Source organism: Dermacentor silvarum, chromosome 6 (genome assembly GCF_013339745.2).
Source record: "Dermacentor silvarum isolate Dsil-2018 chromosome 6, BIME_Dsil_1.4, whole genome shotgun sequence".
In the NCBI taxonomy this organism is placed as follows: Eukaryota; Metazoa; Arthropoda; class Arachnida; order Ixodida; family Ixodidae; genus Dermacentor; species Dermacentor silvarum.
In genome coordinates, this window is record NC_051159.1 from 34,169,387 (window position 1) to 34,187,156 (window position 17,770).

A 17,770-nucleotide genomic window follows, 5' to 3' on the forward strand; every position below is an offset into this window, starting at 1 on the left:
CTAGTGATGTACATTATGTGAGAGTGACAGGACAAATCGTTGGTTATATGAATACCAAAGTATTTAATTTATATATACTAATGTCTTCAAGTTTGGTTCCATTCGCATTGTAGTCGAAAAGTTCAGAACAGTTACAAAAACGCGAGATTTTTGTGCTTTTACACTTTGTTGGGTTAAGGGTCATTAGCCAAGTACTACACCAGTTAGATATACGGTCAAGATCAGTTTGAAGCAGGTAGTTATCATTTTTATTGGTTATTTTAAGGTATAGGACACAGTCATCAGCAAATAATTTTAAAGAAGCATTAAATTTATCTGGAAGGTCATTAATATAGACTAAAAGGAGTAATTGACTTAGTACTGAACCTTAAGGAACACCATATTTAACTGCACAGGCGTGTGAGAAACAATTATTAGCAATCACATACTGAGGGTCAGGATCGAAGCATTCTGTCCACATCAGTATGTTTGAATCAGTGGTTAATGTACTAAGTTTGGAAAGCAACAGTTGGTGGGACACCTTGCGAAAGGCTTTTCACAAAATGCAAGAATATACGATCAACTGGTATTCCATTATGCAAAGCTAGAATAACATTATGAGTAAATGATAGAAGCTGAGTTTCGCAAGAACACTGCTTATCAAATAATATGCACAGACTGCCAGCCTACTCACAGACTGCTGGGCTGCTATACACACAGACTACCAGCCTCAAAGTACCAGCTAAAAAGTCTTGCTATATCCAGGTCACTAATATAAGTCTGGCAGAATAGTGGAGCGTAGTGTCTAAAGTGGCATCTAGACATTCAGCCAAATAATTATACTGTAATCGGAGGAAGTGCAGCTGCTTAGAGTAGAAATCCACTAGTCTAGAAATCCATTAATCCAACGTTAGCCACAACTCTCCACATGGTGCGCAGGATTGCACCAAGGAGCAATGGAGGCACGTAACGAGGTGGCTCACCAACTCGTTTGCTCCATTCTCCAACCTTGCATTATTTACCAGGTGCAATTTCACTGACTTACTCTGGAAGTGATAAACAGAGATGCCACGAGAAGTATCCCTGCATTTCCTCCTCCTACAACCATTTCAATTTTGCAAGCGCACGCTTGGCTCCACACTATCTCAGAGCTCATGACTCAGCGACAGAAGGCCAGAATCCTTAAAAGACGGAGCATTGCTGCAGCTGTTGCTCTTAAAAATCATTTCACTTTCTTAGAAAGCCCCCTCTGACCATGACACACAATGACCTTCCTCCGTGCTAATTCACATCTCTTACTACAAATAAGTCAACCAATTTTTTCCGACGTAATTAACCATCTCTAAGGGCCATTGCATGGTGTACATGGCTGCAGTGGTCATTCCACAAGGAGGACGGGTCTCATTTGTTAGCCGTAGTCATCCCAAAATTAAGTACACACGCAACGATGCCACTGAAATGCCGGATCCCTTGTTGTTATAACTACAAGCCATACACGATGACAGCGAGTGTGTCAGCATGTTCTTAAACTTTACGAAATTTGATATCTACATGAACTCACTCGGTACATTGAAGGAACTGAAGAAAGTTACAAAGCAAGTCTGCCAACAAATACACAAGCTAAACAAGTCGTCCATTTCCCCGTTACCGTGCATTGGATTCAGGGATACAGTGGGAGCATGTTCAACAATTTGGCCAACTGAATGGCTCACTCACCATCTTTGGCCAACAACTCACTAGTATCGCTTCTTTCCGGCCCCTGAGCTCTCCTCCAAGGCCAGAAGTCCGTTCTCCGAGGAGACACGTGCTCGTATAACAGACAGCAAATTTGCTAATTCATTGGTGCAGTACCTGCATCAAACAGGGCTGCATGCATTTATTTGATGCTCTTTTACCAATATTTATTGGTGCATGTGCCTTGCAGCAAATCCCTCGAATAAAAATTAAAAGAATGTTTCCAGTAAGGCAGAATCTCGACGCTGCTAATTTCTGCAGCTTAACGAATTACGGCCAATTTCAACCAGAAAAACAAAACTGAACTGCCAAAGAGCTTAACTGTCAAACCCTTAGTAGGTGTCCAGAGTGATCTCACAGCTTCCACTATGCTGTCAGCCGATCATGAAACAAGCACCTTATCAAACCATGATCTATAGCTGGGATCTCTATACGAGGCATGTTGGCAAGTTTTTACATTCTGCCAGGACACTTTTGGCTGCCAATTAGGTGCACACTAGCTTGACCTGGGATCTGATAATATTCGGCTGCTGGTCAGAGTTAACATTGTACTCTCGTATTCGGACCAACTGGCTGTCAGAGATATGCTGCGAACAATTCTAGCGGGTGTTATTCATTTCATATGTACAGAGCATCCACCGTGGTACAGAGCAATAAACATCATGTTGACAAATATGAACTGGATGTGGTCTGCACAACAGTGACTATCATAAAATCAGCAAAGTTTAGCATACATGTTTTTTTGCCACAGTGTGTGGGATTGACTCGGATGTGAAAAAAATTGCAGTTTGCTAAGTGATAAGTTATGAAAGCCTTAATTGTGCTCAAACATTTATGGCACCATATTAAACACATGCAGCATCAACTCATACTTGCTAAATAATTATCACAGACCAGTCTTCTAAGGTTTATCAATATGTGTCATTGTGATTTCTCCAATATAAGCTTATTCCAAGGAGGTTATCCTCCTTGGGTTATTCATGTGGCTTCGCAATGCCAAGCTGGACCGAGTAGACCTTCATCAAGTGCCTTTTTTTTTCTGGTATTGGTGCTGTGCAAGGCTCTCCATTTATAATGGTTTAGTGTAATACGGTGCTGCACAATTAACATGGAATTTCTTTATAGATGCATCAATGGGGTTTTGCCCTGAAAATTGGTGGCTCCAGATGGAACATTTGTCCACATACAGTTCGCAACTAGGGTTATCAAGTACCCAGCTGGCTTGCTTGCTGTAGTTGCAAGCTGTGGAGAGCCAGTTAGCAAATTGATCCGCAATGGAGCAATTCCACATTCTAGTATGGGCACAATCGGTCACTTCCAGCTGGAATTATTGGCAAGTGGAACCCGATCCAACAGCTAGACTCCACCTGCAGTTGTAAACCCGTTTCAATCATTTAAACTGAAACCAATAAGGCCCACGTTCAAATTCCCGTTCAATATTTTTGTTTGGACACACAAGTGGGGCATACAAGTACATGTGAGAAGGAAGGAAATCAACTTTATTTATTTCAAAAAGAAAATTAAGCAAGCGTGGTTGGGCCCTTAGTCCAGGGCTTCACTGGCGCGATAGCCCCCAAATGTCGAAAGACAACGTAGAAAACGGTCTCGCCAGTCACACGGAAGCTGTAGAGCGTGCCCAAATCATCGATGATCCATTGTAAAAAAGCTATATGAAACTCGATGACAAAAGCACGCTTGACGTCGAACCCACTATGAACAATTGAGTCTCGTGCTTCGATCACGATGGGGAAGGTCAATGCAGGTCGTCTGCAATAAGGACCGACGCGGCCTGTGCGATTAAACTGATTAAATGACGCTAGAGACACAGCTCCCTATATACAAAGGCCTCGCTTTGAACTTGCAGAACACGTTTGTACACAAGTGGCCCAGAAGCACCACTGACGCATGCACCGGCGTCACCGTATTTGAAACACAAGCGCTTATCAGCGTCAAGCCGGCATGCGCGCGATTTCACGATCTTTATCAAAGCAGTGACGTGGTTGTGGCGCGATCGCAACTACAATGTTTACGTTCAGGCACCCACCGATATGCCAATCAACGTTGTTACAACCGTAACGGCGACATCGACTGGGCAAACAGCGACAAAAAAGAATACCATGGCAAAACAAAATTGAACAATACTGAACAAAAGAAGAAACTAGAAGAAAGACATCAACCTCAATGATCAATTACTGTAGATCAATCCTCCATGCATGCCTCCATGAAATCAACCAGCGCCTCCTAGTAAAGGAGGCGTTGAATTCCTCTCTTTACTTTATACGCCTCACTTTATTTCCTTTCTTGTTTTTCTACATATCCTGTGGCGTTTGACAAACGCCTGCCCTGCGTCAAAAGGGATCAGGACCACACACTTACTTACTTACTTACTTACTTACTTACTAATCAAAATCAACAGTCAGTGACGATGATGATGATGTGTAGCAATCGGAGCTTTGCTAGCGTCCCCTACGATTTCATTTCGCCACACGAAACTGATACTGCGTTCACGAACGCACTTGCCTGTTACTTATAATTGATGTTTAACAGTTTTGCCCACACTGCGTTAATTGCTATACTAATAAATACCGCGGGAAACGCGCAGTGTGCCCGCGAGAAAAGTTCGCGATCGGAAGTTGGGTGGTGTCAAAACTTCCGGGTGGTGTTTTTTCTTTGTTGCGTTATTTGGGGTTGGGTTGGTGTTGTTGAGGTAGCCATCGAAATGGTGGTGTAACAGCATTCTCGGCATCGTTTGACTTTAGGCTTATGTTGACGTAAGACAGGATGAGTAACAACACGGCTCTTCAAAAAGCGATCGACCTGGTGACGAGGGCCACCGAGGAGGACAAGAACAAGAACTACGCCGAAGCCCTGCGCCTCTACGAGCATGCCGTGGAGTACTTTCTTCATGCTATCAGGTACGAAGCTCAGACTGATCGGGCGAAGGAAAGTATCAGATCTAAGTGTGTCCAGTACTTGGACAGGGCTGAAAAGCTTAAGGAATACCTCCGCACCAAGACCAAGGAGAAGAAACCCGTGAAACAGGGCGAGAACAGCGACAAAAAGGAAGACAACAGCTCGGACAGCGACGATGAGAACCCGGAGAAGAAAAAACTCATGAATCAATTAGAAGGTGCCATCGTCATGGAAAAGCCGAACGTCAAATGGTCCGACGTCGCCGGATTGCATGCGGCCAAAGAAGCCCTGAAGGAGGCTGTCATACTGCCCATCAAGTTCCCCCACCTGTTCACGGGTAAGCGCAAACCGTGGAAGGGCATCCTGCTTTTCGGACCCCCAGGTACGGGAAAGTCTTATCTAGCCAAGGCGGTGGCCACCGAAGCGAACAACTCGACGTTTTTCTCGGTGTCGTCGTCCCACCTCGTCTCGAAATGGCTCGGCGAAAGCGAAAAGCTGGTCCGCAATCTCTTCGAAATGGCACGCAACCAGAAGCCGAGCATTATCTTCATCGACGAGATAGACTCCCTCTGTAGCACCCGGTCTGACAACGAGAATGACGCCACTCGGCGCATCAAGACGGAATTCCTGGTGCAGATGCAAGGTGTGGGCAACGACACCGACGGCATCCTAGTGCTGGGAGCCACCAACATCCCCTGGGTCCTGGATTCAGCCATTCGGAGGCGCTTTGAGAAGCGTATCTACATTCCGCTGCCGGAGGAACCTGCCAGAATGCACATGTTTAAGGTAAGTGCACACGATTGCTAGGTGTGCGCGAATAGAGTTTGAAGCTGCTACCCTTCAAAGTGCTACGAGAACGCAGTGGTAGCTTTCTTATTGTTTGCATTGCTGTTATAACGATAGAGCGAAGGCTTTTGACGTGATAGATCACAAGCACATAATGTTCGTGCTGGAGTAGCACTGGTTGTGTCAATTCAACAAACGCTAGTAGAAACCACTTCTCACCTGGTAATAGTGGTTTATTGCAGATGTGCATGGAAAAATTGCCAACATTTGTCTTTTTCTCCATTCAGTCAACAAGCAGACTGAGCTACAATGCAGCGTTCATCTGCGTTTTTAGTTGCAAAATAGTGATGTTTTTATTCCGAGCAACTGGGCTGGAAAAAATACTAAGTAATGCCATCAAACAAGAGAACTGGGCTATGTCGTTGCAAGCATTGAGAAATGTGATTGTCCACCACCTTATTCCGAGAGTACAGGACAAAACATATGCAATACTAAGGCAAACACTAAGACACAAAGAGAATTGTTCAAATCGCAGTGTAACCAAAATTACACTTTATTAGCATATACAGTTGCATTAGTATTCTTCACTGACAGTCTTCTCTTGTCAAAGAAAGAAGAGCTTTAGCTGAACAAGATTGTGCCTCACTTCCATGTGCAAACAATGTCACCCATGTGATGACAGGGGTGAGCGGTGATAACCTTGCTTGTTCACACGCAGCGGTTGCTTTTTGTGCACATTATGAGCACTGTTGCGTAGTGTAGACTACTTGAAATTCAGTGTCTATCCTGTCCCCTCAAAATTTGACTTGCAGTGTCATGTTTCACAATATGCAATGCTAGTAGCATAGACTGGCATTTTTTTTATTACTGTTTGTGCAACACTATCTTCATTGGCTTTCTTCTGTGCAGCTGCACATTGGCAACACGCCTCATACCTTGACAGAAGATGACTTCAAGCAGCTGGCCAAACGCAGTGAAGGTTTCAGCGGAGCTGACATCTCGGTGCTTGTGCGCGATGCCCTGATGCAGCCCGTGCGTAAGGTACAGACAGCAACCCACTTCAGGAGGGTGCGAGGGCCATCACGCAGTGACCCCAACGTCATTGTGGATGACCTCTTGACGCCCTGCTCTCCCGGTAGCCCCGGTGCTATCGAAATGTCATGGATGGATGTGCCAGGCGAGAAGCTCCTTGAGCCGACGGTCACCATGAGCGACATGCTCCTCTCCCTGTCGACTGCCAAGCCGACCGTCAACGATGCCGACCTCGACAAATTGAGGAAGTTCATGAATGACTTTGGCCAGGAAGGCTAAACGAAAAAATTGTAGCGTTGGGAGGCAGTGCAAAACGATGCGCCACACTACTGACCAAAGCTTTTCTGGTCATGGCTCGGCCTCCTCCAGCATTGGCATCTCACTACTTGCACTCACGCATGACGATGAAAGCTTTAGATGTGAACAGCAGAGAAGTGATGACTCTGAAACTGGCCAGTGTTTGACCATCACTGTTTGGAGGACTTGGGCATTGCGAGGGCTGTGTCTCAGTGTAGGCGTCTGTCGCCATGGCCGCAAAAGCTTTCATCTGCCATTGGTTTTTCGGCAGATAGCTCAGCGTCAAAAATGTACCAGCTAGTGTGCACCTTTTCCATGCCCACCCTTTTCCCCTAAATTTAATGGCTGTGCTCATAAAACAGACTTGTCGCTTTTGGCTGGGAAACAAAAAAGAGCTCTGTTTTAATCCAGCGAGGGTGCAGCATCAATGCACCTTAACAGTTTGGGAAGCAGCAGGACATGCGTGATGACTTATCGCAGCTGTTTTGCCAGGCAGAAAGCGTCAAATCTTGTTTTTGTGTGCACCATCTCCCAATTTCAGCAGGCCATCTGTGCTAGCTGTGTTCTTTCACATGACGCTCGTGGCACTCTGCAAGCTTTACAAGCCTGTCGCTAAAGTGCAGTTTGAAGTATGACACCTTGTATAAGAGAAAGTGAGTCTCTTTTGGATGTCACTATTATATAAGAATGACAGCAAAATTAAGTACGGTATTTATGCAAACTTCCTTATAGCATGCTTCTCAAAAGAGAGAGAGAACGCTCAGTGCCTAGATGGGTGGCACACAGAATGGCTAGAAGCCATCAGTTGAGTAGATTGCTACAGCTTTGACTGCTTGCCAAAAAGGTGATGGCTAGCAACTGCTTCACTAGTGAAAATAGCGAGGCAGTGACATGGTGTGGTTGTGCGACATGTTGCTAACTGCTGGTGATGGTTATTGTTCCAAGCAGTCCTGAAGCACTCTGCAAAGTCTATAGATTGCTTGTTGTTGTTACGGCCTCAGTCATCATTCCTGCACTGGCAGCAGTTTAGACGTGTCATATTTTTCTGAAAGCTTTAAGCACGCTCCTTCACACATGTCAGGCGCCGTATGAAAATGTAGCTCCCTCGGAGACTGTGCTCTTTGTGATGCTGCTGAAGAACCGTTGAGGATTGTTTTCTTTTTATGTTATTGTGCTTTGTGACTTAAAAAAAAAAAACAGGAAACCTCTTGGGCAATACATGAATTGCCAGTTCTGAATGTAAAATATGTCATATTTCATTTGGTTGTTCAAATTGGGAAGTGGTTGGATAAGCTTCTTGACACAAGAAAGTACAATAAACTGTAAAGATGGCAGAGTTGTTTCTGAGCTACATCAAACCACTGTAGACACAATGTGTCATTATCCGAATGCCAAGGACAAACACCAATGTGCTAATCCATACCAGTCAAAAAAACTTGTACTCGAATATCAGTGTAAAGTCACAAACACAGGAGCACATATCATTAGTCATTGTTTTATTTCGGCCAACATAACAGTTAAAGAAGACAGTTATTATTTTTTTTTTTTCATTCTCAATACAAGGAGACTATCGACTTTGTACAAAAAATAGTATTAGCAGCAGATAAATTAACACTTGTGTATGAAGAGTAGCCCAATGAATGTTTGCAATGGAATGGAAGATGAGAACTCTCACTGGAGCAAGTACAGGTGATTAGTTTCACAGAGGTATCTTGAGGAAAGAAAGCTTACGAGAAGCTGAGTACTATTACTGTATGGTACATTTTGTGAAGGATTATGGTACAGTGGCAACAATTCATCGTATATGTACAAAACTTGGCACAAGAGAGTATTTCTCGCAAATAGCTACATTAGCATGTGAAAGTGCCATGACAATCAGTTAAAAAAAAATTCTATACTGTGTCTTCTCGTTTCATGCATTAATACCCGTCTTTCAAAATGCAAAGGGTCAGCTTATTAAAAATGTGGTCAGTTTAGGAATTTTGTGGTTAACGCTGGTCCTTCAAAAACGTTTTTGGTGAAAGAAACACAAGAGGTAAGAATGGAATTGGAGCACATATCACATAGTCTGGCACTCGATCTCGCATTTAAGAGCTCAAACACGCAAAAACAGGCACAGGAAACCAGCATGCATGCACGCGAGGCTCCAACTTTTTAAATATATGCACGGCGTGGCCACACACCTTCTAGTGTAAAAAACTTTACAAAGGCCATCACACCTAATACACAACTCAACAAACAACGACATGTATAAAAAAAATATTTGTTAAAAAACAGCCCTGAGTTTTGAAACACGTCCGCCTCGGCAAAACGCCTCGAATTTGAGACCAACATCCCCGCCTTGGCAAAAACGAACTTTCCGGAATGACAGTCAGTCAAAGAAACAAACACACCGCCAAGAGGGACCCGCTCTCAAGGTAAAGACTTGAGAGTTAGGATGAGTGTTTATTTTCATGTTTTCCTTTCTGAGGAAGAGATAACACACACAGCTTATCTCTAAATGCATCCGCTAGGGCAAAGGAACCTTATGAGATGCCATGATATGCTGTGTGATATGTTAGACAAAATGATATGCCCAGGCAGCAGAGAGGCATCAAAGGAGACCAAATGGGTGGTACCAGGAATGGTACCGACAGTTCGCCCGACTTTTGGTTCGGAGAAGGTGGGGGAGAACCTCTATTGCAGAAAAACAGAATCTCTATTGATGTCAAAACTGCTTACATAGCAGTTTTCGACCTACTCCCCCCTAGTGTGAACAAATTTAGCAATCAGTTGACCGCTTCTAGAAAACTTGAAATTTAATATGCATGTTCCTTCTTCAGTACTCGCGTGCTGTGGTCACGTTCCAGTGCCGCCAATGTTGCTTCGCTTGCTACCTGGGCAAACATGACCCACAATGTTCCAACCTCGAGCCAGGTGCACGCAACCTCGTCTATTAGAATGCAATACAGACAGCCTCAACTTGCCACAGAAAACCGTGGTAGCGAAATCACCTTCAAAGTAGGGCATGAGAATGTTCCCAAGACAACAAAAGTCTGAGGCACTGTAACGTAGTTAACCGCGAAGCGAATCCAGTGGCACTCGGGAAACACGTCTGCTCGGCTGCTTTGCAATTTCAGCCTGCCCGTCTACCTCACTCATTATGGAGGGCATCATTCTCGCAAACCTTCATGTTGTTCCCTGCTCAGCAAAGTCCTTTTTTTTCCCCCAGAATGCCAACTGCGTTCAACACATTATTAGGATGATGTGTGTAAGGAAGGAACTTGGGTGCGCACAACAGCACAATCTGTCATGCCACTATGGCCAGGTCAGCTTCGTCTTCCGAGCTGCTGCGAGGCCTGACCGTCTGGTACTTATCGGGTAAAAGCATGTCTTCTTCATCGGACACTTCGTACCTGCGAGAGAAGCAAGAGCAAGGGTCAATGTTGTCGGCCTTTGCACCCATAACGCTGCCATGCCGTTAAACGCATACCGACACACATTTTCAAATTTGTGGAAACTACCCCATGCTTTGTGAAAATAAAAGGATCACACTTGGGGGGGGGGGCAAGTAATGAAGGTTGGAAAACATAAAATATTGTAATTTTCTACTAAAGTTGGACACGACATGCCAGGCCAGGGGTCATTAACATTATTGTGACGTCATGACAGCAAAATTTGCTGATGTCATGTAATAGTAAGGTTAGGTATGATGACGCTGATCATGAAAAAATACAATAAACAAGAATGTTGTGCACATTTCTCCTGGCTATTGCAGCTGCAGCAATCGTGGGAACAAAACGAGTCATTGTGTCATGACATCATGACACACTTACCTCCCATGTACCAAAACTGGAACTGGTTCGTAGAAACAAGTATATTACAGTAAATCAGTAAATTATTTAGCATGCTTGGGTGCACACCCTAAATAATATGCACCCCCCGAAACCACTTCTAGCCCCAGCGAGTAGTGGTAGGGTTTAGAAGGCTTGGACCTTCAAATGCAAAAGAAGAGTCGAGAGTGTCATGTCAGTATGCCTTTACGCAGAAAGATGAGTGTAGTTAGCTGGGCAGAGAGTGGACAAACAAGAGAATAACAATAATGATTGGGGAGGCAACTCTCAGGATCTTGCACATCATAACCAGTAATGAAGCTAGAGTTCATTAACTGTAGTCCCTTGTACACATCGTACACCATGGTATGGCCCCGGGCCAGGGCTGTGCTGCTCTACTTTTTTACATTTAGTAAAGAAGGTGAGATGCTTTCAGTAAAGACAAGAACCTCAGATAAGGTGTGTAGATCTTGTGAGTTGTGGGGCTAGGTCCTCATAATGCACTTGCCCAATACCTCTTTGGCCTTTATACCTCATTGTGCTCCTGTGCATCTCTGCATAAGTGGTCCTTAAAGCACAGACAGAAAGCCAACAGGATCGGTGCAAATTGCAGCAAAGACAGTAAATTGCTACAAAATGGCTACATAACAGCTAAGGTATCAGCAATATGCCTTGTTCCTCCTTTTACTTGCTCCGTCATCCATGAAGTTGACCTCGCCCGTAACACCGAAAGACAATGGTGCCCACTCGTTGCTAAATTCATGCAAAACAGCAGTAGTTTACCGCGAAGCGAATCCAGTCGCACTCGGGAATGCGTCTGCAATAAATATTGACGGCCCATTGAGCGAAAAGGCCAGCGTCTGTCGTCTGGACAAGCGAAAAACGGCACCTAAATTCCCATTGGCTGCAACGCCACGTCACAAGTGTGCCTCGACGGAGGAGAGCGGGTGAAAGGGAACACCTGTTGCTGCGCTACTGCACCAGCGTTGCACGAGGGAAGAGGGCGTTGCTGCGACTCCACACAGTGGCGCAACGACGGGGGGGGGTCGAGGGTTGTAACCCCCCCCCCCTGAGGCAGACTTAACCCCCCCTTTTGTTTAACCCCTTTTCTTTCCTTACGCATTTGAGTACTGCAACTAAGATGTAAGACGCGCAATCCTCTGCACACTTGCAAAAAGGGAATTTTTGACAATTTCCCGTGAAGAAATTGAAATTAGTGCTGTTTAGATGGTATTGGCAAACTGTCAGCCCCCCCCCCCCCCCCCCCCTGGCAGAGATCCTGGGTGCGCTACTGACTCCACGTCACCCTCGCTCTCCCTTGCAGAAGCCTGTGTTATCAGCGCGTTCCTTGTCTGTGCAAGCTCTCGCCTGCGTTCTAACTGCACCTTGGTAACACCAAATCAAAACGCGCCAATTCAACGCCTCCTAGATAGCAGGCCTGTGCCCTCTGCTTTATGATGTTGTGCTACTTGAACCAAAATTTCCATTGCCAAGCCCGGCATGACGAAAGCGGTGATGTCAAAATCGGCGTGGTTACTCGGGAGCGTCCCCATTAGCTTCTATGGCAGTGGGGCAAGGTAGCATGACATCACGGATCGAATTGCACCGGCCTTGTGGCCAAGCGTCTCAACGCGCTTGCTTGCCAACGAGGAGTTCATAACTTGAAGGACGGCTCTGCGGCGTTCAAATGAACATTAATGCTTTCGCATTCACCACTCATAGGAAGTGCTTAGGTGTCCTTGGATTTTTTATTTATTGGAATAAGTATTTGGCACCTGACATTGATACAACAGTTGTGCGCAACTCATGTTGCATGCTTACAACTTGTTGACAAGGCTTTCCTTATTGGTGCAACAGAATGATTATCATGCCCATTGCAAAGTCAGTTTGAAAATGTTTTTCTGAGAACATTTTCTGTTGACTAAAATAAAAATAAAGTTTCATGCAGCTGTAAGTTTAAAAATTACGCAGATTTCACACGCTGTGGGAATCAATCTTATGCAAAGCATTTTGCAGGTAGCTGGCGATCATTGTTTGATGTTTTGTAATGTGTTACTAGATCGTGGATAGTGTTTGTGCATGGCGAGCAATCGTGTGTACGATGCAAGCATGTATTTGACAACAGCAAGGTGAAGGGATGACGAGTACTCCAGCTACGAATAGCTGTATAGCGGTATAGTACTGCAGCTACAAAATGTTACGACCTGTTCCTTTTCGACCTGGTCCAATCCGAAAGGTCGTGCACTGGGCAAACTGGGCCGGTCCCGAATGCAATGTCACATAGCATCTCAAAGGGCTAGCTGCCACTACGGAAGGGTGGGGGCAACTGGTGCACTCTTGCATAAGGGCGCACGCGCCAACCATGTCAAAGCGCTGGATTTCATAGTGTGGCAAGGGTGGTATTCTCTCACGCCATAAATGCATTTGTTGCCTAATGGACAGGGCATGGGGCTGTTGTGTAGGTGGACCTGTTTGAAATCCCAACAACAGAGATGTACTTTTTTTTTTTAAATAGAGCTCAAACGAAGTGAGACAGGAAGATGCCTACCTACCGTAAAGTGCTTCACATTTTAAAATTTTGCAGTCAGTTTCGTGATGAACAAAAAAAGTCGGTGGCGATTTAGAGGTAGATGCGAGAGAAATGAGGTGCACTATGTCACACCTCTTTGAAGTACCGGATGCATGATTTGAACCGCATTCACCACATTGCAAAGTGATGTTCTGGAGCTCGCTCGGCACATGTCCTGCCTCTTCGAGAAGCAAAGTGCAACTGACGGTGATGCGGAGCAGTCTGAGGAGACTGCCTTTTCCCTTTCTTGAGCGCCCATTCTCCAGCTGCTCTGCTCCGTCTCCTTCCCGCCCAGCTCCAAATGGTTTCTAGACTGCCCACACTCTTCTAAGCTCTCCCATTGGTAAGCTCTTGGATGGCTCGCCCATCCAGTGTTGCCATTTTAGTGATTTTGTCGCTAGGTTTAGTGTCAAGTTTTTGTATGTAGTGACTGGCGACACATTTTTAGCGACGTGACAGACTAATTTGCGACATTTTAGCGACTTTGAAGTTAGGAAAGTCACTTCAAAAATGGCCTTTTAGAATGCACTTTAGATTCAAAAGCTACATGTAAGCTGCAGAAATTGAGTGTACGACGCATGGGCTCTGTCACCATGAAGAAAGAACGGTTGCTTTCACACTACTTCACAGCATGGTGGCCTTCACAGTATTCACAGTGCGCTTGCAAAATTCATGTTGTTGAGTTTTTTTTTTTTTTTTTGTAGTCTTTATGAAAACATTTCAATGGGTCTTAATGCTGCCAGTTCTGTACTTTCACATTCGAGTGGTAGACATTTGGAAGAGTTGCAGTAAATAAATTTACCAAGACCTATTGCTCTAAATTTCATGGCAATATTTAGAATGCAGCAGGCGAATAATAAGACAGGTCGACCATAGAAAGGCGTAGATATTGGAGTGGCTGTGCTTGTTCACACGAATCTCATGGCTTTTGGACAAATTAATACTGCACGGAGATTTCAGGCAGACCAAGGAGCAGAAGAGTACCATTTGACCAGCATAAAGGTCATTGAATTGTTTCGCCGTGTTAACATGCTACCAAGTGCGTGTACCAGAATTTAGCTCTCCATTCAAGAGTGCAGAGACCTAGAAAATATGCAGGGATAATGTGGACTGTGTGCCATTGTGTGTTAGGAAGATCAGATTACTCGTGTTCTTCTGAAACATGCTGAATTTGTAACCTCACAATATGAAGGTAAACGCTGAATTTCAGCAGTCATCGCCCATTGTTATGCAAGTATAGTGGCAAAGTAAAAGCCCACTACAGGTTGTTGGTAAATTCACTGTCTATTCCTGATCGACACGGACCCTAGAGAAATGCAAGAGGTTTCAGTAAACGGTTTATACCACGCTAGCTTATATTATAGTGTTCCAAAGAGCCTATATTACCTAGAATTCACTCAAAAGCTTTAGTGACTTTGCAGAAAGATTTAGCAGGCATTTAGCGATATGCTTTAATAAATTTTGGCAACACTGCTCCCATCCCCTCTCTACCACATGACCGACTTCACACACATACACTTTTTCACACTTCGACACTTTTAATGCTAACACATTAAAGAACACAGGGTTGCTTGGCGTGGAATGATCCCGTAATTACAGCATCACCTGCACCTTCTTGCCCCCTACGGCATAACCATAAACTTTGCACAAATATACTTTCTCTACAAAACACCACAACCATTGCTGATGGCAACATTAGTTTGACAGGTGAGCTGCTGTTATGTTACTTGTGCATTGAAACATTGACCCTGTTTCAGCCAAATTATGAACCTATGACGGATCTTGCCAGACAGCACGGGCACACGCTTGGTCAATCTCTTTCGGGTATACCACTTTCAGGGTGCATTCATTGAACACGCCAGCGGGCAGGATGCTCGTTTCTTACTGAGGTGTCATGCTGGATGTTGCATCATACAAGAGTGTAAGCATCCCTGAAAGTGATCACCCAAAAATATGGCCCAGGGAGTCTCCGGTCAACAGGCGATTAAATTCAGTCTACACCACTTGTACTTTTTCATCGTCATCTTCCCATTTATTTCTGCCACGGGATGAAGGCTTCTACCGGCACTCTCATCCCCGTCTTGCATCAGCCAACTCATCCTATGTCTGCAAACTGCCTGATCTCGTCAGTCCATCTAATCCTATGCTTTCTTTAATTGTGCTTCCCTTGCCTTGGGAGCCATTCTGCTACTCCAGTAGACCGACAGTTACGTGCTCGCTCTACACGTCACATAGCCTGTTCAATCCCACGTCTTCCACTTAATCTCAATAAGAACGTCGTGTGCCCACATTTACTTTCTAACCCGTTTCACCATCTTCCGTCTTGCAAAGTTATGCTGCTGGTTCCAGCTAGGGCTCCTATTCTAAAGCAGCCTTTCACACGGCCTACGCTCATTAGTGTCTTGCCATAATCAGAGCAACTGCTTGTGAAGCACACAGTGCATGTGAAAGAGCAAATAAGCATTCCAATTTTTTTAGTAATGGAGCAATTAAGGGCTACATTATAGCAGTAGTGAGAAAACAACGACGGCGATCAGCTGAACAAGTGCAAGCAACGGGCGTGATATGAAAGTAGTGTGCAGTGGACAGTAATAAAAATGAATGAGCCCAATATTGGAAATGTTCCCTTGACGCCACCCCATCGCGGTGGTCAAGTGGCTTTGGCATTCTGCCACTGAGTGGGAGGTTGTGGGTTTGACACCAAGCTATAGCAGCTGCACTTCAATGGTGGGTGAAATGCAAAACGCTTGGCCCTCCACTATGGCATCTGTCATGGCCCCTGTGTTTCATTGGGACGTTAAACCCCATCAATCAATCAATCAATCTTTTACTTGATGCCAGCTATTAGCGTTTCAGGCCAGTAGCACTTGAGAAAGTAAACAGCGATAAAAACGATGCTGCGAGAGAAGACCACCGGTTCCTGTGCCTGAATCATTGACAGCATTTAATGAATATATGTAGCATTAGGATGCCTCCTGCTGAGTCGCGGAAGCCACAGTATACCAGTTGAAGGTTGTAGGGGGAGCTGCAGAGGTTGCTGAATGTGGGAAGGTAATCTCTGGCCACTTTAACTGTCTCTCACTCAAGTCCAACACCTGATCATTCTTGCTGCCTTGAGCAAGAGGTTACAGCGCGATCACTGAATGATGTTACTAACATGCAGCACGGTTTCATCTGATGTGCTGAGCATTGCAAGTATCGCAGGCACTGCACTGGACCTGCCCCTATGCCAGTCTAGCAGTTTGCAGAGTAAACAGAAGGCCTTTGATTCAGAGAATGCTACTGAGAATCAGAGCAAGGTGTTCCGGTGACAGCCTCCCTTAACCTTGACTAGCCAGCTGTTGCCTTGACTAGCCAGATGTTCATGACCTACAAATCTTCAGCTCCTAAATGGGAACAAGACTAGGTAAGAGAAAGCTGTATTCTGAGGCAGTGTGTCAGTATTCAACAAGAACAAATTGGTGTGTCATCGCCCCTTACTTTTAGACAAAAAAGTTAAGCACAAAAAGTTTACAGCAAGGCAGCGCACTTCAAGGAACTCTCACAGCTGCATCCAATCAAGTGCACAAATGGCAGCTGTCATCTCTGCAATACCTACACTCTACAGGACACCTCAGGATGAGAGACAGTTATCATTCCAAGTCAAGGGTTGCACAGCGAGAAAACTTGCAAATGTTAAAGGCATTCTTTTGCACTAGATGCTTGGTCAGAAGCTTGCAACTTTCTTGAATAGATGTTTGTTTCAGTTATTTTATAAGAAGCACAAAAACTTCACCCTGGGGCAACAAATGGTACGTGTGAAAGTCACCTTGAATTTTCTGGTCTCAAACATCCGTCAATTCAACTCTGGTTAATTCCATCCTGACCAAAGGTCCCGGCCAGCTCAAACTTTCGTTATTTCGATCCTAAAATTGTCCTTCGCCAGATATTTTGAATTTGACCGGTCAGCACTGGCTTGTGCCTGACCCCTATGGTGACCCCAATAGCGACCCTTTTAGTGACAGTATGTCTCGATGGAGCTTTGGTAACAGTGAATGCGTTAAAACACATCATCTCCCATCGAAAACCCCTATTTTCTGCTTGCCCTAAAATATTTTCAAGCAATAACGGTAGCTTACAATGTCTGATTATGGTATTTACCATATTCTAACGCAAGACCTCTCTTTTTGTCCAAGAAAGTTTAACCAAAAACCGCATTCGCGGCATTTGTATGCTTTACCGCATAACAGGCCTCTATTGCGGAGAAGCTGACTTTTGAAAAACCGTGCGGGAAAGCCGAGTTTAGGAAACCGGCTGCCATTGTGCTACACATATTAGACCTTTGCCCAGTTTTCTTGCTAAAAAAATCGGGTGGGCGTTAGATTTCTACTTTGTTCAGATGCCTTATTGTCATTTCTATGTCAGTTTTCTACTTTGGACACATATCAAGCATTTGATTTGGGGGCTTGTTGGAATCGTGCAAAAACTGCGAATTGATTCAGCAGTGCGTTTTAAGGTTTCTTTTACTGCATCTTGTTTAATTCGACCCGCCAGATAACTTGATCAATTTCGTCGGTCCCATCAGGATCAAAATAACGGAAGTCGACTGTATACACTTTTATGTGCAATTCAGATGTTTTTGCTAGGAAAAGTCGGGCCACAGGATGTT

The 17,770-nt window shown here is 44.7% G+C and overlaps 2 protein-coding genes across 4 annotated transcripts in view; one reads left to right on the forward strand and one right to left on the reverse strand.

Annotated features, from left to right (window-relative positions):
* LOC119455399 (vacuolar protein sorting-associated protein 4) overlaps positions 1–7,043 on the forward strand; it is a 105,421-nt gene extending 98,378 nt beyond the window's left edge. The window contains exons 1-2 of one of the 2 annotated variants that reach the window (XM_037716809.2): positions 4,342–5,412; positions 6,322–7,043. In XM_037716809.2, the coding sequence (XP_037572737.1) occupies positions 4,495–5,412; positions 6,322–6,723 (1,320 nt within the window). In that variant the 5' untranslated portion in view covers positions 4,342–4,494 and the 3' untranslated portion in view covers positions 6,724–7,043. Of the gene's footprint in view, positions 1–4,341; positions 5,413–6,321 lie in introns of those variants that run through there. The other variant, XM_049668753.1, reaches the window with a different exon arrangement.
* LOC119455403 (uncharacterized) overlaps positions 1–17,770 on the reverse strand; it is a 210,586-nt gene that overhangs the window by 93,307 nt on the left and 99,509 nt on the right. Inside the window, exon 16 of one of the 2 annotated variants that reach the window (XM_037716807.2) lies at positions 9,874–10,136. The exons of the other annotated variant lie outside the window; for it this stretch is intronic. Coding sequence (XP_037572735.1) covers positions 10,031–10,136 — 106 coding nt within the window. The 3' untranslated portion in view covers positions 9,874–10,030. The remainder of the gene's footprint in view (positions 1–9,873; positions 10,137–17,770) is intronic. 2 annotated transcript variants of the gene reach the window in all.